This window comes from Sphaerodactylus townsendi, linkage group LG03 (assembly GCF_021028975.2).
Source record: "Sphaerodactylus townsendi isolate TG3544 linkage group LG03, MPM_Stown_v2.3, whole genome shotgun sequence".
Taxonomy (NCBI): domain Eukaryota; kingdom Metazoa; phylum Chordata; class Lepidosauria; order Squamata; family Sphaerodactylidae; genus Sphaerodactylus; species Sphaerodactylus townsendi.
Window position 1 is genome coordinate 23,896,605 of NC_059427.1, and position 25,580 is coordinate 23,922,184.

At 43.5% G+C, this 25,580-nt stretch overlaps 1 protein-coding gene across 1 annotated transcript; it reads left to right on the forward strand.

Moving 5' to 3' along the window:
• Positions 1-1,292: 1,292 nt before the first annotated feature.
• SLC25A20 (solute carrier family 25 member 20) lies at positions 1,293-24,078 on the forward strand. The gene is made up of 9 exons (XM_048491933.1): positions 1,293-1,567; positions 6,865-6,957; positions 9,560-9,687; positions 15,286-15,376; positions 17,096-17,213; positions 17,520-17,592; positions 20,497-20,606; positions 21,452-21,576; positions 22,751-24,078. The coding sequence occupies exons 1-9, from the start codon at positions 1,319-1,321 to the stop codon at positions 22,811-22,813; spliced, it is 1,050 nt and encodes a 349-aa protein (XP_048347890.1). The 5' UTR covers positions 1,293-1,318; the 3' UTR covers positions 22,814-24,078.
• The last annotated feature ends 1,502 nt before the right edge of the window (positions 24,079-25,580 follow it).

A 25,580-nucleotide genomic window follows, 5' to 3' on the forward strand; every position in this document is an offset into this window, starting at 1 on the left:
TAACACTTTAACCATTACACCAAGTTGGAATTATACCAAGCAGGGCTGACCTTCCCTTGCTGGTCACCTATGACCAGCAGCAGATGCTTGAGATGGTCTTCAAATAACTCTTCCTCTTTATACCGGGTTTGTTGTTATAGCTAGCCCACAAACAGTTAAATGTCAGGATTCTGTCTCTGGCCTTTACTTTCTCTCCAGAATTGTCTGTTTGGCCCACCAGTGACTGAAACTGGAAGATGCAGGAGAGCGCTGAGCTCTGTTTTCTCAGATGGGTTTTCCTGAGAACTGAAATGGGAAGAAAGCTGAGTACAGCATCTGACTTTTTCATCTTGCACCAGTAATGGACGTTTGATCATTTTTTCTCACGTTGTGACTGGTAGTCAACATATTTAAATATTGTGGGACGAAAGCAGATTTTACATACTTTCCCAACTCAATGGCTTCCATCAGACAAAAGACTCCCAGGATCATTACATAAAAACACCTGTTTATAAGCTTTTTACATGAGTTTTGACTGGGTATGCGGATGATAAAAGTGACTACTGGATGCAGATACAGTACATATTTATTTACTTCCATACTGCATCTTTCCCACTGAGTCTCAACAGGAGTAGCAAAACTAAAATAATGGAGCAGAGTGGATTACAACATTAGAAAACAAAGCACTGAAATAGAATTTTAAAAAATTAATTCAGTTTTTAAATTTTTAAAATCAAAATAAAAAATATATACAAAGACAAAGTGGACCAACATTATACGTACTTATTTCACAGAAACTTCCAGTTTCTTCTGCAACAAATATTAACTAAAACAGAATTAAAAAAATATTTCAATTCAGTTAATTTTGTTTTTTAAAATAAAAAACATACAAAACATCTACAAAGTTGACCAAAATTATATGTGCTCATTTCACAGAAACTTGAAGTTTCTTCTGCAACGAATACCCCAAACTTTCAGCACTGGGCCATGAAACAACAAAATAAAATTAACTATTTAACATTATTGATTTAAAATTATCACTTTTCTCCACGGGATCTTTTCTTAACAGTCCTTAACCTTCAAAATCACTAGTCATTAATTTATTTTGTTTTGATATTCTAGTTTTTAAAAACATTCTAAAGGAGACCCCAAGGATGAAATGTCCTGAAATGCAGCGAATGCAAGTAATGAAGGAAAATTCAAATGCAAGGAAAACTCAGATGATCTCCACTGCCATTCAGGAACATGCTTTTCAAGAACTTGCACACCAGAAACCGAGAGTGAGTATTGCTCCTCAGTGTGGGCGGAAGTAAGACCAATTGCGGCCGCTCTATTCGCAATGGAGGTTCCACTCTATCTCCTCTCAGCGGAGCCCGACCGGGGAGGGGAAAAGGAGGGTAAAGGTCGCTCGGAGCACCCAGGCGGGAGGCAGCCAGGACGGGACAGTCTCGCCGCTGGAGCAGCCATGGCGGAAGAGCCGCAGAAGAAGCCTCCCCCTCCGCCCGTCAGCCCCGTGAAGAACTTCTTCGCGGGAGGCTTTGGGGGCGTCTGCTTGGTCTTCGTGGGACACCCGTTGGACACTATCAAGGTGAGGGCAGGAGGGGGGCGAGCAAGTACTACAATCCCCGAAATGCACCGCGCGAGGTGGGCTGCCGAAGGGCCAGAGACGGTTCAGAGAACTACCAGCCCCGGCATGCACCACGCGGAGGGGAGGTTGCCCATGCAAAAGCCACCAGGAATCCTGGCAGCCTCCATCTGCTATGTGGGTTGTGATATTCAAATGGGTTGCAGTCCAGGAAAGTGGATGCCACAAATGCATATATTAGTTTTTTAAATGAGGGAAAAAATTGTGGGACTTTGGGGTTGCTATTTTTAAGGTACAGGAACCATATTTGCAGCATAGCTGATGGTGCCTCTCCTTACAAGAACTCCCAAGTTTGGTGAGGATCAGGACAGGAGGTCCAATGTTATGGGCCCTCAAATGGAGCAAAACTGAGTCAGAGGCTCTCAGAAGGAGAGGAGCCTGCTGCAGCTACACTGAAAATTTGCTCCACTTCAAAAAAACCGCCCCCTCATTTTTAAAATGAAAAATCTTTTCATTTGAGGGTCTTAGAATGAATAGTTTTTTAGAGCTTCTGCGCCTGGCGAAATGCCAAAACAAAACAAGCTACACGGGTGAAACCAGTCTCTGGATATTAGTATTGCCGACATGCAGGGTTTCATATACCACTGAATGCAGCGTAGAGGCTTATCTCATACATTAAACAAAGTGGACCCTTATAGAAATATACAGCTGGAAGGGGTCATACTCGCCATTTAGTTTAACCCCCTAGTCTGTGAAGGCTTCTACCGGGGTGGGGTCTCATGGGCTTCAGATGTGCTCAGGAATCCACACCCCATCAGCTCCTACCAGCATGGCCAATTGGCCATGCTGACAGAGGCTGATGGGAATTGCAGTTCCTGAACATCTGGAGAGCCGCAGGTTCCCTACCCCTGGATTAGCCTAAGTAAACTATTCTGATGCATCTGATGAAGTTTGCACTAATTTGGGAAAATGTGGCCTGTCATTTCTTTAGTGCCACTGGGCTTCTGTTTTATTTTTGCTGCAACTGCTTAATTGGGCTACCCCATAGCAGCCAATGTTCCTTGTTCCCCAAAGCAAAGAAGTGCAAAGTCCCACGCTAGTATTATCAGTATTGTACAGTGCATTCTATGAAGCACATAACTGGCATGCAGTGGCTGAAAATAACATTTCCCAAAGTTCCCATAAAAGAGCTGGGACTGATGGAGCAGCCCCAGCGTTGTAAACATGCTCGCAAAGCTTATGAGGCTATGCCCTTTTTGCTGGATATTCATGTGAAGTTTTGTTCTTGTGGCTTTCCCTTTAGCTTATGTTTTCACAATACTTATGGTGAGCTATAAGAGCAAAAACCCAAAGCTATATTTAACAAGTGTGACCAATAAAATGCCAGGATTGGGTAAAACTTTCTATTAGCATTCTCAGTAACCTTTCTTTCCCTCCACCACAATCCCCCCCCTGCCCCCCGCTCTGGAAGTTGGACTAATTAGAGAACTCCTGTGGGGAGGGCATTCCATTTGGATAACACACCAGGCAAAATGATTTGGTGGGTACTCGTGACTGATGTGGGTCAGTGATGGGATACTAAAGGCGGAAAGCAGTTTCTATTGATTTTTAGTCATTGATTTTTACAGTTAAAGTCTTTGTCTGTCTAGGTTGTGCATTTTGTTTGGTTTTTTTTTTTTTGCAGTTTGCTTTCATTCGTGTGACTCAAATTTTATTTCCATTGGGTTGAAAAAATTCTGACTAGAAATGATCTTGTTTCCCTTCCCTAGCAATCCATTTAAAGATCTTTTGTGGCTTAGCAGAGTATTGTTCACCTGACCTGGATAGCCCTGGATAGCTTGATCTTGTCAAATCTCAGAAATGAAGCAGGGTCAGCCCTGGTTAGCATTTGGATGGGAGACCCCCAAAGAAGTTGAGGGTTGTGTAGCAGAGGGTGGCAGTGGTAAACTGCCTCTGAATGTCTTTTGATTTGAAAACCCTACTGGGTTGCCACAAGTCAGCTGTGACTTGACAGCACTTTTCCACCACCACCATCAGAGTATTGCACGTACCTGCCTGTCCTGCCTAGTGAAATGTCCTAATTTGCTGGAGCATTGCATGTCCAAATAATGCATCTGATTAAATTGCTTTGGGGCGGTAGAACTTGTTTTTCCCCTTTGTTCTCCGAACAACTTAGGGAGGACAGGATTGATCTTTTATGATGCAATTCACCGCAGGAGCATTGATTGGGCTATATTCTGGGAGGGTGTGTGTGTGAATCTCAGCAATGATAGTTACGTGCCAACGTGTGTATTCTGCAAAACAGAAAATCTTAATATTGGGCATAACATTAATATAATAAGAATTATTTATATTTTTTTGGTTATTTATAGTCTTTCTTGCTTTTCTTGCTGAGGCTCATGGTGGATTGTATATAGTGTAAAGCCAATACAGTCAACGTGCTAGTAAGGTTTGGATGACAGAACTCTGAAAACAAGTCTTAGAACTGCAACAAAGTATGAGCTTTAAACATGATATGTTAAATGATATAGAACGACAGAGTCTGGAGCATATTTGCAGCATGATGTGGGGGAGACGTGTCTGGAGATGGTGCGGTGAAGGTGGTACTGCACCACCTCCACAGGGGCTCCGGGTAGCACAGGCAGAAGTTCAAAATTCCTCTTGCCTCCAGAAGAGCCCCATAGAGATAACAGAATTATGCCACTGTTTATTGTGTAAGGCCTTCATGGCTGCACCAGGGTGTTCCTCTGACAGTGAGGTGAAGTCAGGAAGCTGACTAAAGTCAGTTCCACCCTCAGAACACCCCCAAACTGTGCTGGCTTACAACTTTAGGCCAGTGCGGCCCTTTCAAGCTGTGGGCTGTTCTGGGTCTGGCGCTGTGGAGCTCCGTGGTGCCTGCCCACCTCCCAGTTTGCCCTCCCTACTGGCTTGTTTCTCCCCGAGTCATACAAAAATAAAACTGCTTGTGTAACCTGAGCAGATAAAGGTGAATTAAACAGATTTGAAACAGGTGAAAGAAATCTTTAGCTTAGAACAGAGGTTCTTAACCTGGGATCTGTGTACCCTTAGTAGAGAATAACTATAAGTTCCTTTCCAGATGTTCATGAACTATAAATCCCATCAGTCCCTCCCAACATGAGCATTAGCTATACTGGCAAGGGCTGATGGGAATTGTAGTTCATGAACATCTGGAGGGCCGCGAGTTTGACACCTGTGCCTTAAAGGGACTGTGTCCTGTGGTGGGACAAAATTACATCTTTATTTTCACTAACCAGATCTAATATTTAGTTCAATTGTGAATATAGGCAATAAATCATAGTAGTATTAGCAGTACCTGTGACTTTGTCACTAATGGAAATCACAAATATTTCCATATATTACAGTTGTTGCAGATATCTCAAAATATTATTTACGCTCACTTCAAAATTACAGTAGTTATTAGAACCCGCTGCTAGATTGCATGTGATCCTAGTCTTCCTGTCTACAGACCCTCATGCAACATATCAGGCAGTTCTTCTCAATATGTTTGGTTTCCTCTGTAATCCTCTGTATTTTATTTTATGAATTTAAAAAACATTATTCTGAGAAAGGTTCCATAGGCTTCCCCAGACTGCCAGAGGAGTCTGGGGTACAAAAAAGGTTAAGAACCTCTGGCCTAGAAGTTCACTTAACTTGGTTTCATATCTATACTGAATTGATTGGCAGAGAGTCACACCACCCTGTCTCTTAGCAGTGCTGACCAGTTTGTAATGTCTTTACTTTTCCTCGGAGATTTATCATCTGCATGAAAGCCCCTTAATCCCGTTTCCCAAAATTTCCTGCTTTCTAATAAATCTTTTGCCTTTATTTGGGTGAAGTGCCTGCTGCCTAGGAGACAAAAGAAAAGAGAAAAAGTATGATTGATCTTTGCCCGTATATGATCATTTCTCTTTGCCCTGATATGATCCTACCTGTTAATCATTAGATTACAAGATCATAGCATTCTGTTTCCAAAAGAGAGATGGCGAAAGGCCTTCAGATGTCTTGTCTGTTGTACTTTGACTTGATCAATGATGGTGTTTAAAAGAGTAAGACTGTGGTGGGGCAGAGAGTACAAATTGGGAATGACTGCCTTTTGTGCTTCAGTGGTCCTGACGGATAAGAGTCAAGATCTACTGCTAGATCTAAGTTTGGGGAGACTCTGCCCACAGGTCTGGTGTATCTTTGAATGAAAGAAGGAGGCTTTGAGTAGTTCTTTCCTGTCTTCTCCAGCCTTCCCTAAAAGCCATTCATAAGAATTACCACTAGGCATCCCTGTCTTCCCACTCAACATTCTCAACTCAACATTCATTCTCAACTCAACATTCAACTCAACATCCCACTCAACATTCTCATTTTCAAACCAAGGAGTAGGATGGGAGTAAGAAGAGTAGAAACAAATGGGGCAGCAGGGCCATCAAAGCTGGCCAACTCATCCTGAACAGAAGTCAAGAAAACTCTACTATATGGTTTCAAGCTAACGGGCAACAATAAACCAAACCGGCCAGTAAAAGTGCTAATTACGTGTTAAAAAACAAAATATAGTGGGAAAGTGTGCAACATATAAATGACACTTATGAATAAGACAGTACACATCTAAATGGCATACAAATAAAAATACAGACAATAAGCATGTGTCAGGACGCATTCTCTGGAACAGAAATAGCTGGTATCAAGTAGATGACATATATAAGTCCCAATTCCTTTGAAATATCAAAACGGGTACATTCTAGGTTCCTCAAAAATTTCGAAGACGGGGTTTCAGGTACTTTCCTGTTTCGCAGGGGCTAGACTGCTTTGTCAACGACGCATCATCAATGCTTGCCCGTAATGGGATTATCTTATTCAAGCGTAATATTGTAAAGATTCTATATAGTCCCAATGTATTTTGGGCTCAGCTTTTGGTGTACACATTTAGAGTTTAGGATAGTTTTTGTGCCACCTCTCCAGGTAACCTGTCCAAGGTGGCTTACAAAATAAACATAATGAAAACATTGAAAGTTATTGATTAAATCACTGAGCATCTGATGGGTTTCAGCTAAAAGCACACTATTAAAATGTATTGTTGAAGGCTTTCACGGCTGGAATCACTGGGGGAAGATCCTTTGAAGATGCCAGCCACAGATGCAGGCGAAACGTCAGGAGAGAATGCTGCTAGAACACGGCCATACAGCCCGGAAACCGCACAGCACCCCACACTATTAAAATGTTTTTAAAAGATCAAAGGAGATTTCCACATGGATTTTTATTCGCTGTGTCTTCCTCTAAATTTTGTTTTGCAGGTTAGACTACAGACTCAGCCAAAACCTTTGCCAGGACAGGCCCTGCTCTACTCTGGGACTTTTGACTGCTTCAAAAAGACTCTTGTTCAAGAGGTATTACTGTGTTTGTTGTACGAATTGTATTAGTTTGTCAGAAATGTTATTTTTTTCATTTGATTTACTGGAACCAAACAGAATAGGAACGACCCCCTCTCATGATACACCAATATTCTTGGCTTATAAATTCAGTTCTTGTTTGAAACTGGAGTTCTTGTTTGAAACGGGGGTCTGATGATGAGGGGAAAAGCTGCTGACCAGTTCTTAGGCAAACACTATTTTAAAGAACTGATCTCTTATATTTTGCGTTTAAAGGAGAAGGCGAGTGGGTCTCTTGAATCGTGGTGGATTCCAGAATATTTTTGCAAAGATTAAAACAATTGCTGCAGGTATCCTGAAGTAATTGCTTCTTGTTCCATAAACGAACCTGGGGGATTTTGGGGTAGTCTACATTACTTGGGGCTTGAGAAACTATTCCACTTTTGTAGCAAACCATAGTTTGTCATTTTGTCTGAAGCGCCAACTTTGGGTTATTATCTTCCATCCATACCAGATTCCAAGCCATGATTTAGGTGTTGTTTGGAATCCTGGTATGGAGAGAAAACATCAAAGCATCACTCGTGGTTCAGCTACATCAACAATGAATTGTCAGAAGCACAGAAATCCTTGATTTACTGATGCTGTGTAGACATGTGTGAGCTGGAAGATCTCACAGGCTTCTTCACATAATGACAAACCATGGCTTGTTTGTTACATCTGAACTTTTGGCTGCGTGGCCTGCACCTTCCTGTGTCTCAGTAGTAGTGGCAGGATGTTGCTGATCTCTTAACAATGGATGAGAGAACAGGAGCAGGTCACACGCTTGTGGGTCTTCTTCCTCTTTCTGGAGCAAATTCTCCCTGCTTTTCCTTTGCTAGTCTTAAAATACAGTTCATTCTTTTATCTGCTCTGAGCCACCATTGATGACATTACTTTATGGTGGATTTCTCCCATTGACATGGGTTGGCAAACAGCTGCGTGTGAAAACCCCGCTTGCACACCGCCGCTTTCGTTTTTGGCCCATGCTAAATCTCGTTTGAAACACAGGTGTCAAAACTGTCTCAAGGCCTTCCAGATGTTTTATGAACCATACAATTCCCATCAGCCCTTGCCAATGCTCATGTTGGGAGGGACTGATGGGAATTGTAGTTCATGAACATCTGGAGGGCTGCGAGTTTGACACCCCTGGCCTAAGTTGACTTTGTACCAAGTTTTGTTTTAAATTTTGTTTTAAACCTGGACAACACATCCTGGTTTAAGCTGGAGAATCTGGTTAAGGGGTTAAGAAATATCACTGATCTGGATGGCCCCGGCTAGCCTGATCTTGTCAGATTGTGGGAGATAAGCAGGGTTGGCTCTGGTTAGTATTTGGATGGGAGACCACCAAGGGAAGCAATGATCATGGCAAACCACCTCTGAACGCCCCTTGGTTAGAAAACCCTATGGGTTACCCTAAGTTGGCAGCCACTTGGGGGCGCTTCACACACACAAAAGTACAATTCTTAAGGCTAAGATTGGAAAAAGAAAGAGGAAATTTGTATCCAAGTGGGGAAGTAGATATCTCTTGCAAGCCTGCAGCATGCTTCTGACATCTTGATCATGGTTAGGGTTAAGAAAGAAGCATCTTCACTGTGATACATTGAAAGGGGAAAGTTAATGGTTTTTGTCTATCAAAACTCTCTCTTAAAAAATACCACAGCGATTCTTAGTTTTTTTTAAAACAACAACAATAACCCTGAAAAACTATTTATGACAAGAGCAATTGTAGTCCAGTGGCTAGCATTTTAGCCTTGGGCCCAGTGTACTTTTGTTCAAATTGTAGGTTGGGTCCAGTAATTTGCTTGTGCAAGGATCTTCCCTGGTTTCCCCTTTCTCCAGGAAAGTTGTTACCTGAGGTTGTGAGACCCATGTTGGGTAATGGCCCTGCGGGTTGGTGGACTGCCATAAGGGAGGGGAGTGGGAGTGCAGTTGCTCCCTTTTCCAGCAGTGAAGCTCACAGAAGAGGCTGGAAGAGCAATTTTGCCCCCTTCTCCCTCCTCATTGCAGCTCAGTAATTCCTCGAGGGGTATTTACTTGCCTCTCATTTAAAAAAAATCCGATTAGTGGACCCTTCTAACTTATCCCATTACAATCAGCAAAGAAAACTTTGGAGGCATCTTGTCATGCGCTATAAAGGGTAAGTGTTAGGATTCCCTGTGAGAGACCATCGTCATTTTCCTTAGCTGGAGCAGTACACAAACACACAACTGTTCTGCCTCTCTCTCCCTTCTCTTGCTCCCTGGTATGCACACCTGCAGATGAAGTAGTCCCAAGTTTTACCTGCCTGCACCAATCCGACTTTCTTCAGGACTGAAAGCTAGGAGTTGGTATGGTTCTTATATTCCAGATGTTATGGATCTTCATAACCTCAATCTCTCAGTTCATTCTCCGCCAGCATGACCAATTGGCCATGCTGGAAGGGGCTGATGGGAATTGTAGTCCATAACATCTGGAGTGCCAAAGGTTCGCCACCACGGTTGTATAGTGTCCCCCGTGACACCTATGATAATTAACATTGCATTCCCCCCGCCCCATGTGATGCAGGAAATTCAGTAATCTGCTCACTTGCTGTGTCTTCCAGGGTGTCCGAGGCTTGTACAAGGGAATGGCAGCTCCTATTATTGGAGTGACCCCCATGTTTGCCGTATGTTTCTTTGGATTTGGCTTGGGCGTAAAACTCCAGCAGAGGACCCCTGACGAAGTTCTGACGTGAGTGACGAGAGTTGCGTAGAGCATTCGAGGAAAGCGTTTCTGGAGGCTTCCAGGTGGCTGTGATACATAAAAATAAATTACACGGTTTGGCACTGCAGCCTAGAGCTGAGTTCCCTTTCCCTTGCTATAAATATAACTTTTTTCCCCCAAACAAAATGAATAAATCTGGCAAGTTTCAAGGTTCCTGGAAGCGTGGGACTGATTGCACTGGCTAAAAACAGACACCGTGTGGGTTGTTGCTGCACAGTTCTCTTCCCAGGCAAAACTGTGTCTGTTTAGGAAGGAGCACATTTTAGAATATACATGTCACATAATAATAGGTTCATAACACTTTCTCTTAGTAGCAAGCCTGAATGCATAGACATTTATTTTGCCAAGCCCTCACTGTTCTGTAGAACCCATGCTCAGATCATGTCCTTGACTTGTTCTTCCCATTGGGGAGAGGGCTGTGGCTCAGTGGTACCGCATCTGCTTGCAATGCAGAAGGTCCCAGGTTCAGTCCCTGCCATCTTCAGCTAAAAGGACCACTCAGTGGGTGATTTGAAAAGCCCCTGATAAAGCCCCTGGAAAGCCACTGCTGGTCTGAGTAGACAACACTGACCTCGATGCGAACTGGATGGTCTGGTTTAGAGGTTGTAGGAGCACTCCAGGATGGCGAATTTTATATCTCCAGATGATATAAGTGGTTGTTGGTTTCATCATGCTTATCAGGCCCCTGCCAGCATGACCAATTGGTCATGCTGGCAGGGGCTGATGGGAATTGTAGTCCATAACATCTGGAGTGCCAAAGGTTCGCCACCACTGGTATAAGGTAACTTCGTATTTAAATATGCTGTAAATCCATCTGAACCATAGAACCTGTATCCTCCAATTAGCTGAGGAGATGTCTAGAACAGTTGGATTGTTGAGGCTGTTGTCTGAGCCTGTGGTGCTCTGCATTCTTACCTTGCGTAAGTCTTCTTGAAGAAAGTGAGATGTGTTGCAGTGTTAACAGCATCAAGCTGCCAGAACAAAGTATATTTACTCAGAAGGAGGCTTGTTGGCAGTGAATGGGACTGAAACGTGAGGTAAAATATAAATTGAAATGCTGTTTACAAAAGCATGGCTCTGTTGATGGGGGAGACGTGGCAGGTATGAGTGGCTAAGATGTGGATGATGGGTGGGAGGGTTGGTTAGAAAAGGAAGACAGACATTTAAGATGGGTTAAAGTTTAAGAGACTTAGAGTAACTACAGATGTTTAAATAATCTGATAATGTATTGGTCGTGGTTGGGCTTTCACGGCCGGATATTCAATCCACTGATTAGGTAGTATTTTCCAGGAAGTTATGGGTTCTGTGGATCTTGTCTCGATCGTTAGCTTGTGATTTGTGGCTGGCATCTTCAGAGGTGTATCACAGAGTCTGTTACTTCCCTCTGTGATACACCTCTGAAGATGCCAGCCACAGATGCAGGCGAAATGTTAGGAACGAGATCCACCAGACCACGGCTACACAGCCCGGAAAACCCACCACAACCAATCTGATAATGGTTTGTTACATTAGAGAGGCATGTAACAGGATGAGGAAAAATAGAGAGTGATTGTTGGCACATATGTTTGTGGTCCCATTTTGGTTTTGTATAAATAAGATGATATTATCGGGGCTAATGTTATAAAAATGGAGAAAATAATAAGAAAAGCTGGTATAACAGTAAATAAGATTAGTTTTCTAGAAATATTATACTTAGGGTGAAGGCAAGATGGGGAGCCAATTAGATTTCTTTTTTCCCCTCTTTCATACTGATTTATTATCTATTAAATGGGCTTTTGGTTGTTTTTCGGAGGACACAAGTTGACATGATGTATTTATTTTTTGCTTATGTAGGGTGGCAGGTCCCACCCGCGTTTTAGAAGTTATTAGGATCTTGGTGGTGAATTTCCATGGTTATCTCCAGATGTTTCATGGATTCATACTTATCAGCCCCGCCACGGCCATGGGCTGGTCATGCCGGCAGGGGCTGATGGGAATTGTAGTCCATGAACATCTGGAGTGCCATAGGTTCGCCACCACTGTTATAGATTAAAAAAATAAAGAAATAATTTTTTTAAAAAATCTAGCTGGCACAAGGTCACCCAGCATGCTTCCCTGGCACTTCAAGGGGTTCAAATCTGGGCCTCTCAGATCTTAATGTGACACTCTAATCTCCATACCAGGCTGGTTCTTAATTCTAGGAAGGGATGGAACCACCATAGCATAGTGCCTATCAATCCTGTCCCTACTGTCTGATCTTGCAGGGTTTTGTATGGTTGGTGATATCAGAAAACATAGAGATATTTAGGGAATTATCAGGGATATTCTCCCTTTGGCTGTCTCTCAGCAGAAGTCACCCGCAGTGCGAGTCATTTGCAACCTGAGTTATCGTGGCATCTACACTGGCATGAATCACAAAGAGGGGGGGAACAATTTGGTAATTCTCTACTCTCCAAGATCTCCCCTGTAGGATTCTGTAAACTTTCCTCCTCCTTTCTAGTCTATTTCCCCACTTTATTTCCCCTCATGCTCCTGTAAAGTGCTCACTGTACAAGATTCTTTTTCGTTTGCTTAAGCTACGAAGCCATATTTCTTAAACATACCTTTGAAATTCTCTTTATAAAGGATCTGTATTTTTTCAGACTCACTATTGTGTTCAGGAAGTTTCTTTCTGTACCTTTCATCTTTTAATGTATACGTTAAGGCCTGCATATGTTAATACTTTTGTTGACCTTGTAATAATTGTCAGCAATTTCCAATAATAGATGCCATAGTGCAGCATTATCTAACATGGTTCCCATGGACCGTATGGTACCAACTGACACATTTCTTGGTGCCAGCCAAATGTTTAGAAAGTAGGTGGGGTGAGGTGGGGCTTCTGCCCAGCAAGGCTTCTGATTGACCATTACAGCATGGATTGACTGTGCAGATTTTTTTTAAAAAGTCCTTTGGCAGCAGCTGCCATCATAGCAGAAGGATCTTCAATGTGTGACTGTAGGAAAGCTGCGGCAGCCATTTTGTGACTGGTTTTGCCTCCTGAGGCAGCCATTTTGCCTTGCTAGGCCAGAATTCCAAAAATGCCCAAAGGCTCAAAAAGGTTGGGGACCCCTACCACAGTGTATTTGCGTTAGGGGATTAATAATTTAGTGATTTTAAAAATATTTTCTGTAAAAAAGACTACGTATGAGTGGGTATATGCACGTTACACGTGTACCTGCTCCAGTGTACTGGCTCAGGTTATAGATTTTCAGAAGCATTTCATATACTTTCGTGTTTTGTATTTTGAGCTTGTTAAATTTAACTCTTGTCATCTTTTACATACAGAAGAAACAGGTCATTGCATACCTCATGTTTGGGTTTAGCCTATGTTTCTTTCTGTCGCCTTCCATTATTACAAACTTTTATCTCTAGTCACAGTAGTGCCACTTTATGAGGAAATAAGGAGGAGATTGAGGTGATGACGCTGACTGGTGTTTGTAAGTTCTTTCCTTCCTCAGCTGTCAATCAACTCGTCCTCATACATTGGTGTCCTATATTTGAATTATTTTCAGGAGTCTTCCTCCTGCTGTATGTTACTATATCACTGATTGCATACATTTATCAGCCAATTTATCCTATATGCCTTTTTTTGTACAGCCCAGCTGTATGGTACAACATCCTGCTTAATTCTATGCCTAAACCAAATATTTGCACAGTCATAGAATGCCTCATCCTTTCAGCCTCTTTGCCATGAATCCAATCTTGCTGGAAAAAATTATAAATATGGTAAAAACATACACATTAAATATATATGTTGTTTGTTTGGTATGTAAAATCCGTTACTGGAAGAGTGTTCTTATTTGCCTTCACGAGTTTCAGTTAGTAACACTGGAGGGTGCAGATAACACCTTACGCTTGCTTGATTCATGCCTATCTTGACCAGTTGTGGTAAGACAGTGCAGGCTGGCTGGGATAGTGTAACAGAGAGAACTTCTGTCTTTGGCTGAGGGCATCTCTTTCCTCTTTGAAGTAACAATGGTATTTCCGAATACTGTAATTGGGTTCCTTAGTCCTGAATAATGGCTCAAGTATATAGTTGGCTGTAAAACTTCAGAAGCTTCTAAATGAAACAGGTGGGTAAGATTACAGATCATTTGGCTTCAGTTCCCTTTGGGGGCTTGAAACTACCTTGATTGCCTTGGAAGGTGTCTTCATGGAGAATCAGTCCATGAGCAGTTCCTAGCCATGGGGACCAAGGAATCTCCACATCCAGAGAAAGTAAACTTCTAAATGTTAACACTAGGGTCAATTCCACATAGCAAAAGTATAACAGGTTGCAGTCATGATAAAGGAACCCGTTTCCTTGTTTTCCCATTCACATGTGTTCTGTGCAGGCAGCCATTGGAGGCCACAAAAACAATCCGGGTTGCTTTCATGCCTTCACATGGAGACACTTCTCTTTTTTAAAAAAAAATTCTGGCAAAACATGCGTAGCTATGCAGGCATGCAGAAATGAACTCCCTGCACCCATGCTGATTGTCTTATGATATGACTGGCTGCACCTGCATAGCTATGCAGATGCATACCCGCAAAATTGGGGAGGAAATGGAAAAGAGACCTCTCTGCAACACTCGGGCAATGGCAGGTGGATTTTCCCTAACTGTGGATGGCGTGGTGGAAGGAAACAAAGTGCTTCCTGGCTGGCCATTAGCTCAGGAGCGGCTCCAACCCAGGAGTTTTCAAAAGGATAATTAGTTTAGCAGTTTTTGAAAAACCTGGATTGGGGGAATTAAAATAAGGCAGGCTTGTTTTGGGGGCAGTATTGTGCAAAGTCCCCCCCCCCCCCCCCCCATGGATTGTATAGCATCCTGCACTCGTTATATTTGCCTTGTCTGGAATCAGCCTGAGAGACATCCAGAGCAACTGGTTGTTGTATGAAAAAGGATGCTGCGCTAGGGGGACTACAGGTCTGATCCAGCAGGACTGTTCTTGTCTACCTACTTGTGTTTGGTGAAATGTGTATTTTACTCCATGCTTGGGATCTACTGCTGTTATCTTGCTTGTAATTCTTGTCCTAGCCTTTTAAAAATTCTTGCTCAGTTGTATTGATTGTGTTGTTTTTAACAGAGAGGGGTTTTTTTGGAAACTTGTGGAGGAATATAAATCGGGGAGAGAAAAAATCACACAGAATTATTTAATTGCTTAGTTGAATAGCTGAATTTTGTACTGAACTCAGGCTTTCTTGGCACATAATTAGAATAATCTGTACTGAGTATGAAGAGTCCTAATTATTATTATTATTATTTTAAGTAGTGGGTTGGTATTTTTAGCTCTTTGGGGATAGAGTGGAAGAATGGAAAAAAGAAAAGAGTATTAAGCGCTGCAGCCCTAAACTGTTGTAGATTTACACTACAATTTTAAGAACACTTTCTGGGGTGCGAGCCCCAATCAGTAGACCTGAGTGGGACTCTGAGTAGACCTGATTTGGGTGGCACTATTGGTAAGGTAATCTGGGAAGAGATTTTTTTATGGAAAGATGTCTCCGTTTCTTCAGCTCTGTGCAGAAAAAAATGACTATGCAGTGATTCATATCATGTCCCTGTGTAGGTATCCCCAGCTGTTTGCAGCAGGCATGTTATCTGGGGTGTTCACCACTGCAATCATGGCTCCGGGGGAGAGGATCAAGTGCCTTCTACAGGTAAGAGAGCCGTAAGGAAAGCCATTTATTCATCTTCTCTTCCAGAAAGATTTGACTATGGCATCCCTAATGGAAATTCACATCCTTCACCTACATTCACTGAGTGTCCTCCTTCCTATGTCTCAAATAGATGCCATCATAACATCACATGAATGGCTATTCTATTGATCCGATTCTCTGAACAGTTTGAGTGTCCACTGTGATAAACATATTTGGCAAATTTCAATTCAGAAATGGTTGGAATATATATGGGAACAAGTGACATTAGACGTTTTTGAAGTATTATCAAAGAATAAAACATGGCAAGAAAAACAGAATGAAATAATGAAGATATGGACAAGTTATGAGAATTGGATGAAGGAGACGGGAGTCAAAGAAGACATATGGATAAGAAGACAACAGCGAATGAACTTACTGCTGTTTGGTTAAAGAAAAGTAAAACATAATATTAGGGGAGGGTGGGAGGAAAAAAAAGGGAAAATGTATTGTTTGGAAATTATATCAGAAAGATGTAAATAGAACGATTATTTCAAACTATACAATAGAAAATATTAAAAAAAACATATTTGGCAAATTTCTATATATCCCATTTCCACCATCAGTGTTTTAAAACTGTGGCTGGAATTGGCTGTTGAAGAGTGTAGAGTGGAAAAGAAACAGAAACTTAACTAGCCAACCAAAAGCTGGTTCGTTCTGCTATGGCTCGTCCCCTATGTGAGGGATGAGATGGCACAAACAAAGAAATAGACTTCAGGCACAAACAGAAATAGATGTTAAGCACAAACAAAGAAATAGACTTCAAGTACAAACAAAGAAATAGACTTCAGGAACCATTCCAAGGCCTTTTGCCGACTTTGGATCTCAGCATCACTAAAAGATCACTGTCCCTCAGCACACCTACTCATCAGGCTTCAGTTATCAGAGTACCTTGATTGCCTGCATTCAGTGTCCTCTATGTGTCTATCATGCCTATTTATTTTTTGTTCACTCTCTCTTTTGAATGTCCTCAAGCCCAGTCCACTAAAGGAGAATTTATTGTGCCTGGTTCTGAATATGGGTAATGTTCTTCCCAAAAGTTGTTTTTTTATTGAAACTAAGCGGTCCCAATGATTTTGAGCCTTTGGAATTTTGGGTGCTGCTACAAAATGGCTGCCACAGGAGATAGAGCCAAACCCACATACACATAAGAGGAGAGGGGATATGGAATATAAGCTCACATAGAAAGAAGAAACAGAAGGGAGGGTAACACACATACAAAGAAGAAGATGAGGACCAAAGGGGAAAGGGGAAAAAACACACACACAGGGAAGATTGGGAGGTGGGGAATAATACACAAATGTTGAGAGAAGACAAGCTCAAAAACCTCTTTATTTGCATGAAAGCAGCTGGTCACTGGTTCTGCCTCCATAATGATTTGCCAGCTTTCCTAAAGCACAGGACGGATATCTGTTGAAGTGCCTACAGGTGCTATGTTGGGGAGTCCTGGGTTAGACAGAAGTTTGCCAAAAGAAACGGGAAAGAAAGGGAAGAAAGGTTACTGGTGATTCGTTGAGTTCTTTTCCACCATTTGGATCAGTTTGTCATCACCTGACTCCTTGTGGCTCATAGGCTGCTTTTAAAGTAGTGGTCTAAATTTATAGAATTATCCCTCATGTGTAAATACTTTGAGATGTTATTAAAAACACTCAGGCCCTGCTTATGAGAAACTGCTTCTTTCAGATCCAGGCAGCTGCAGGCGAAACCAAATATGCAGGGCCCATGGACTGTGCCAAACAACTGTATCGTGAGGCTGGAATTCGAGGTGTATACAAAGGCACAGTGCTTACTCTCATGAGAGGTAAATGTTGGGGAAATGTTCTTTAAGCACTGGTGTGATTCACTGAAACAGGATAGCTCCTTTACACAGACGATAAGTCTCTTTGTAGGCTGCTGTTTCCCTACTATCCATCTCCCCGTGCGCCCCCCCCCCCCGCTTCTGTTTGAGTAAAAAAACTAAACTCCCCTGTGCTGTGCAGCTTGCCATAAGCTGAATTCTGCTTATGGCAAGCTGGCAGAACTCGCCTTCCTATGGCAAAGTTTTGCAATGGTCCTTGGTTGGGCCTCTGTTTTCTCTGAGTCTGCCTCCGTTTCCTTGATTGTTTAGATGTTCCAGCCAGTGGGATGTACTTCATGACCTATGAATGGCTGAAAAAAACTCTGACGCCTGAAGGTCAGAGGTGAGTAGAACACTGAATTTTCTCTCACACACCTCCCGGTGTTGTTTTTTTTTTTTTTTCGGGTGTGTGTGTGATGCTGAGAGTTAAATTCAGACTTGATAAGTTCCCTGTAGTATTAACAATATTCATCATGTATATAGTGCATTGCAAGCAGACCAGGAGAGGAAAGAGATGAGTCGGTGCTTAGCTCTTGTGGCCCTTTCTTACATGCCCAGGGAAATGCTGAGGGTCAGGAAGAAGAAGAGGAGTTTGGATTTATATCCCCCCCTTTCTCTCCAGTAAGGAGACTCAAAAAAGAAGGAGAAGAAGAAGAGTTTGGATTTATATCCCCCTTTTCTCTCCTGTAGGAGACTCAAAGGGGCTTACAATCTCCTTGCCCTTCCCCCCTCACAACAAACACCCTGTGAGGTGGGTGGGGCTAAGAGAGCTCCGAGAAGCTGTGACTAGCCCAAGGTCACCCAGCCGGCGTGTGTGGGAGTGTACAGGCTAATCTGAATTCCCCAGATAAGCCTCCACAGCTCAGGTGGCAGAGCTGGGAATCAAACCCGGTTCTCCAGATTAGATGGACGTTTCTTTGCCTTCCTCTGGGCATAAAGCAGGTGCCACTGGGGAGTGGCAGGAGGAGGTAGTTGTGAATTTCCTGTGTTGTGTTGGGGGGTTGAACTTGAGGTCCCTTCCAGCTCTTTGTTCCTGGGGACAAATTATTTGGTATGAATATCACACCCAATCTGCTGTCGCTCCACTGGTTGCTAATCAGTTATGGGGTTCAGTGTCTGAGTGCCATTGCACCGTTAAATTGGATGTCTTACCCTGATTGAATTGATTTTTATTCTTTGTAACCTGCCTTGAGTCTCAGTGAGAAAGGAGAGCTGTGAAGTGAAGTTAAAAAAGGAAAAGAAATAATAGTTGGAATTGCAGTTCTTGTCACATCTTCATCAGTTTCCCAGTGGGTCAATGTCAGTGCTAGTTTAAACCATCTTTTTATTTCCATTGATCTGAAGTTAAACGTTGGTGTCCCTTCAACTGGGATGTCTGGAAAAGAACGCTATTTCTTTGTGCCAGTACACCTCCCTATGAAACAAAACTGGCAAACAGCAAATTTAAGGAGCTGTTCAAAGCTTTTTGTCGGGTTTTTTTTCCTGGACAGGATTGATTCCAGTCTGCCCTGATGCTTTTGGGGCAAATCGGCAAACATTGATTTCAGATTTGTTTCCTTGAGAAATAAATGCTGCTGTCATAGCTTCTGTCGCACCTTTTAAGCCATCTGTATCCTCAGCAAACTATACTCGGCAGCACCTGGATTCCAAGGAACTCAGGCTGCTTCCGCACATGCAGAATAATGCACTTTCAAACTGCTTTCAGTGCTCTTAGAAGCTGTGCGGAATAGCAAAATCCACTTGCAAACAGTTGAGAAAGTGGTTTGAAAACACATTATTCTGCATGTGCGGAAGGGGCCTCAGCTTTGAAAGCTTTTTTTCCTAAACGTGATGGGTGCAGGAAAATGAGGATGTGCGACTGGCCTCAACCAGGCTGGTGGAACTCTCTGTCAGCTGACACCAGGGCCCTGCAGCACCTTTATCAGTTGCTCCAGGTCTTTATGACAGAGATGTTCCACTGAGCAGCAGTGGCGTAGGAGGTTAAAAGCTTGTACATCTAATCTGGAGGAACCGGGTTTGATTCCCAGCTCTGCCGCTTGAGCTGTGGAGGCTTATCTGGGGAATTCAGATTAGCCTGTGCACTCCCACACACGCCAGCTGGGTGACCCTTTGGCGGCTAGGTCACAGCTTGGCTGAGCTCTCTCAGTCCTTTACCTCCACCTCACAGGGTGTTTGTTGTGAGGGGGGAAGGGCAAGGAGATTGTAAGCCCCTTTGAGTCTCCTGCAGGAGAGAAAAGGGGGATATAAATCCAAACTCTTCTTCTTCTTCTTCTTTTGGTTGAGGCCACATATCTATCCCAAATTCCATCTTCCGGCCTCCTAACCACCTACGTGCATCTGTCATCTCGTGTCATTCCTCCTGTTGTTCTTCTCCCATGCCCAGACAGTAGTTCTAGGCAAGGTGAGTTAAGCAGATTTCATAGGTATAGAGCTCCAGGTCCCGCGGTTTTCCAGATGTTCAGGTTCATATCTCCTTATCAAGTCTTTCATCACCAGCATGGGTCAACTGGCTGTTTCATGTAGGTGCCGCATTAAAATCGTGGCTCCCCTGGAAAACACCGGAGAGCCTGAGTTCTCGGCTGAGAGTCAGAATCGCAGCCTTCCAGGGGCTCAGGAATACTCCCATTTTCAGCATGGCCACACCTGCTGACAGAGGCTGATGGGAATTGTAGTTCCTGAACATCTGGAGAGCCGCAGGTTCCCTACCCCTGGTATAGGTTGTTGTTCACCATCTGTGCTTGGTTGGATGTTAAACGACTTGGTTTGTAATGATTTTACAGACTGTTTTAAACATGCTGCCCTGAGCCTGGCCTTGGTCGGGAAGGGTGGGATAGAATAACAATAAAATCTGCAGGGCATTGTGTCCTAGAAGGCTAAGAAAGAAATGCGTGGGACTTCTGCTTGGGGCTTTCAGTGGGCTTATGGTATATCAATTTCTTGTCTCTCTTCTTTCCTCCTCCCCAACCCCATTCGCTTCTCCCGCCTCCTTTTCTTGCTCATTTCCTTTGTTTTTGTTTTTTTTAATCCAGCTGAAAGGGGAAAAAAATCCAAGCATCGTGATTTAATATTAATGTTACAGTTGTATGCAGCCATGGATTATTTAATGCTGGTCACGGATGAGATGGTACAAGCACATATCCGTGGCATTTTAATGCCTTGGGATTGCTTTGCTGGTCCCGGAAAGTTTTCATCTTCATAAATAAACAGTGTTTCCCTTTCTGTCTCTTTCTTAATATGTTTCTTACAGTTCCAAGGACCTCAGTGTACCCAGGATTCTCTTTGCTGGCGGCATGGCAGGGATTTTCAACTGGGCTGTGGGGATCCCACCGGATGTGTTGAAATCCCGCTTCCAGACAGGTGAGTCAGCTGTTATCCCAACAGTGATATCCTGGGGCACAAGTAGTCCTGGAAATGGGCTTTTCTTGTTTCTGCAAGTCCAATTTTTATCTGATACTTCCTGCCAGGAGCTCCGGCTTGTTGTTCTTCCTTCTTCCAGGAGAGAAAGGGGGGATATAAATCCAAACTCCTCCTCCTCCTCCTCCTCCTCCTCCTCCTCCATCTTCTTCTCCATCTTCTCCTTCTCCTTCTCCTTCTCCTTCTCCTTCTCCTTCTCCTTCTCCTTCTCCTTCTCCTTCTCCTTCTTCTTCTTCTTCTTCTTCTTCTTCTTCTCCTCCTCCTCCTTCTCCTTCTCCTTCTTCTCCATCTTCTTCTCCTTCTCCATCTTCTTCTTCTTCTTCTTCTCCATCTTCTTCTTCTCCATCTTCTTCTTCTTCTCCATCTTCTTCTTCTCCAGTTTCTCCTCACAGCTGTTCTCTTGACGTGAGATTGTGACTTGCCTAAAGTTATCTGGTGAGCTTCACTGCAGAGAAGGATTTGGATCCTGGTCTGACATCTCTACCCACTGTACAAACTGGCTGACATGCACTGAAGGCTTAATCCTTTCCTTTTGAACACATTGTTTATGGGTGGTGTCTAAAACAAGGCTGTCCTGGCAGACTGCTTTGCTAACTGCGGGCCTCTTGAATGGCGAACTTCTGATTTATCTTAACATGGAGGGTGTGGCTGAAATATCTGTGGTCTCTTGCCTTGGAATTGACTATGAAGCAGCCTTACCGTGTGCCTTCCTGGTCCAGGTCCTCTCAGTGGCTGAGACTCACAACACGCCAAAGCCGTGACTTACACATCTTTGTCTTGCTCAACAGCTCCGCTAGGGAAGTACCCCAATGGCTTCCGAGACGTCCTGAGAGAGCTTATCCGAGAAGAGGGGGTCATGTCGCTGTACAAGGGATTCACGGCTGTGATGATCAGGGCCTTCCCCGCCAATGCTGTAAGCGAAGTGCGACTTTTAGATGGATTCCAGGAGCTTAATTGTTAGAACAGGGGAAGCTTTGTGACATTATTAATTCATTCTGCATAGCACACCTGTTCACCCCCAGCCCTGTCACACCAATTAACGCGATCCAATCTTGTGTACCACACAAGAACGGCATAATTCAGGCACTCAAGCCAAGCCAGTATACGAAGGGTCAAAGGTTGCTGTTTACTCTTTAACTCTCCTTCACCTCCAAGTGTGACAGTACAAATGCAAAGCTCCTCTATCACCACAGCTATTCCGAGGCAACTATAGATGGGAGTATCAGTCTATGTCACTCAACAGTCTGACCCCTGGCACCTCCTGATGCCATGGAGAAGGAGAGGCAGTCATCTGTTTCCATTTTGGTACTTCCCGCAGCGCTGACCTGACCTTGGTTTTGAAGGGAGCGCTTTTAGGAAGGGACATAAATGACTGTGCAGACCGAGAAGAAGAAAAACTTTTATCTCTATGGCTTGGGGCCTGTTGTATTGTAAAATTGTATCCCAGCCCATAGCAGACTGAGGAAATTTTCACCTTGGTGATGCTTTAACAACCCCCCTTCCCCCCCCCAAACACAAATTAAGCCTGTCTAGCAAGTCCAAAACTGAAATGTGGACCTCTAGGGGTCCCCCAGCTCATGTCTTATAAGACCCACTAGATCACGTCCTCTTGCAGAATATGCTCCTCTGGGTCGTCATTGTTCTTCCATTAAAGATAAGTGATGCTGAGTGAAGAAGACAAGATCATAAAACTATTATAAAATACTGCTCTCTCAGTACCGGTGAGCTGCGGAGGGGATTGTTTAGTCCTGCGCTTACTAATTTTGTTGTGAACTGCCCTGAGCTCCTAGGGGAAGGGCGGTAAATAAATAAACGAACAAGCAAGCAAGCAAGCAAGCAAGCTTTAGGGCCACTTCTATTTGTCATGTTTTTATCCCACCCTTCCTCCAAAAAGCTCAGGGCAACATTCATGGCTCTCCCCTACTCCTTTGTGACCCATACAACAACCCTGTGAAGAGAGGGACTGGGCCAAGGTCACCTAGTGAGCTCTGAGCCTGGGGCCAGGGTGGGGCCAGGACTGGAACCCAAACATCTTCAGTCCTCAGCTAATACTAACACCATCTGAATCTTTCTTGCTTTTGTTCCAGGCCTGTTTCCTTGGCTTTGAAGTTGCCATAAAGTTCCTAAACTGGCTTGTGCCTGGTCTGTGAGGACCAGCCAAGGGTGTTCCAGGGGGAACTCAACGACTGGGAGGAAGAATGCATCTACCTTGGAGGAATAGGACAGAATGATGAAATGGAAGGAGCTCTAGTTTTCTAACAATTTTTAATTGCCTTACTCACACCCTCTGGGTGGAGCTGTATTGCCATCTGTGCTCTTGAACCAAAACTCTTCCCATCCAGAGTCCAAAAGAAGTTCAAGACGCACAACCTGCCTTCTGAACCCAAAGTTACCGCAGTGGGTAACGCTGCTAAAAGAAAACCTTATTGCTATTAATGGGCAGTGAGCCTTTTTTATTTTTTCATTTGCCTCCTTTTGGAAACAGGAGGAGGAGGTGGGGAACCGCCACTGTTCATTTAATTCTCAGGAGATAAATTCACACTTGACTGCTTGCACCACTATAAGAAGAGTATTTTGCTTAGACTTGCATATATTGGGTCCGGTTTGCTGCCAGTGCTCGTGTGCATGCGTCACTGAAATGCATGGGAGTTGCGCAGGAGCTCTTGCGCAAATCCCGGTCCTCTCATAGAGCTCGCATGGCACACTTTTACGGCATTCACTGGTCACAAGTCTCCACTGGTTGCCTTGATGGTTCACAGCCAGATAGCATGGGGGAGCTGTGCATGTCAATCTGAACGTAGGGACAGTACCCAAATGAAATGTATATTGGGAGCCACTGGATCTAGGCGGTTGAATCCCTGAGGGGCTGTGAGCCATGAATTTAGTGTATGGTGAGAATCTCAAATAGGTGGACTAGAGAGGTAAAGGATTTTTTTCTGGCAGATTCCCATGTTGGCTTGAAATGAGTGGTCAGCATAGAAAATACCTTCTTCCTCCACCCCCTTCTCCGAAATCCTCTTCCAGTTGGTGCTTTCAGGGTAACAGGACGTATTCCTGAGCCGCAACTTCATAAACGCCATGTTAACCACATGGCTTATTTGGGGTACCAAATAAGGAATTCTGTTGCTGGCAGTGTCTATAGCTGTATAATGAGGATTTCACGACGAGGAGGGATTTTAAAACTTCTGAAGAGGACTGAAATAGGATAATTGCCTTCAGAGTGACTCTGTTTTCACTACAGCTCTGCCTAAAGAGGACTTTTATTACACATAATCGTATTTTTTTTAACTGAAGCACGTCCAGTGCATAAACAATGGAGCCAGGACTATCAGTCTAGAAAATGTTTTGCTGGGACAAATTGATATCCTCGGGGGGTTTTTTTTAGGATTCAATAAAGTTTGCTGATTCTCAGCTAGAACGTTTCTTTGTGTTATTTGCTTTGCCTCTGACGTCTGATCCTCGCCTCTCTTTTGTACAGATTAATTGCATATTTTAAAAAAAATCATGATGGCTTTATTCTAAGTGGGGACTAAAACTGAAAATGTTAGGAATTTAAATTCTAGATGAGATTCTTGGCGGGGAGCAGCAGAAGACGGATGACCTTGATGTACGCAGCCTCCCTACTGTGTGTAGATTAATGTTCGTTCCTGCCTGTAAGAGAATCTATTGCTCAAAGTACATATTGAACTTTTAACTCCCTGGGGTAACGGGAGCTTCCTTCAGGGCAATTCAGAGCCTGCTTCTAGTTCAGTAAGGTTTATTGGCTGTCTCCGGCAGTAATTCTGTTAATTTCTCTCTGTCTCCGTTGTATATGCAAGACATTCTGAAGTTAAATTAACTCCCCGGAATATCCTCCCTCTCCCTGCCAAAGTAAGATAATTAAGCCTACACAAAAGTGCCTGTGAACTTGTGAAATATTAATTGCTGGATCTCAGATCTTGCAGCTTCGTGACTGGGGCCTCGGCTCCTGTCAAACACCCCAAAGCCTAGCATTGCTGTGTTTAAAGTGGTTTTCTTCCATGTGGGGCGAGGTGTCACCTTTCCCTGCAATGAATTTCAATGCTTACATTGTTAGCGATGTAATTTTCCCCCCCAGAAAAAGGTGTGGAGCTCTTTGAGCTGCAATCTCCGCACCTCTTCTAAGCTGCCATTCCTTGAACTTACAACAGTTAAATCAACGCCCATCTCGCCCAGTCTGACCAAAGAACCGCTCTTCTGTTTCAAACAGCACCCATCAGCCAGAGGCATCCAGCAATTCCCAAGCAGGGAACACACACAGTCCTTTCCCTGTCACCTGCTCTGGCACATGACAGAGGTTCCAGATAGCAACTGTATTTATTAGCTGTCAATTTTACTATTGCTCATTTATTTAATTCTTCTCAGAGCCATAGACTTAGTAATTGTCATCACCCCTTGCAACAGTGAATTCTGCAAATCAATACGTATGTTTGTAAGTGCTGTCAAATCCCAATTGACTTATGGAGACCCCAGTGGGGGGTTTTCAAGACAAATGAGAACCAGGGGTGGTTTGCCATTGCCTTCCTTTGCAGAGTCTTCCTTGGTGGTCTCTCATCCAAGCACAGATCCATTCTTAGCTTCTGAGATCGAGCAAGGTCACCTTCTACCAATGCTGTCTTCCCCCCTTGTAGATCCAATAAGCATTGTGTAAAGAAGTGCTGCATTTGTCTGCCCTGACATTGCCAATCAAATTTCTTGTGTGACCCAAGTATTACGATGAGGATAATTTTTCTCTCCCCCGCCCCCCAAATAACTTGAAAGCCTGTTATGTCTTTTTTTCCCTTGGAACTCCAGAGGTTTAACAAAGGTTCTCCTACCCCTTTGATGTTTCAGTTCCATTTTTTTGCAGTTTTTTCCCTGCTAGCATTTTTAAGAACATAAGAACTAGCCTGCTGGATC

Coding starts and splice junctions, on each gene's coding strand:
- SLC25A20 (XM_048491933.1), top strand. CDS start 1,319: ATGGAGGTTCCACTCTATCTCCTCTCAGCGGAGCCCGACCGGGGAGGG. Junction 9,688..15,285: donor ACCCCTGACGAAGTTCTGAC/GTGAGTGACGAG, acceptor GTCCCTGTGTAG/GTATCCCCAGCTGTTTGCAG. Junction 15,377..17,095: donor GGATCAAGTGCCTTCTACAG/GTAAGAGAGCCG, acceptor TGCTTCTTTCAG/ATCCAGGCAGCTGCAGGCGA.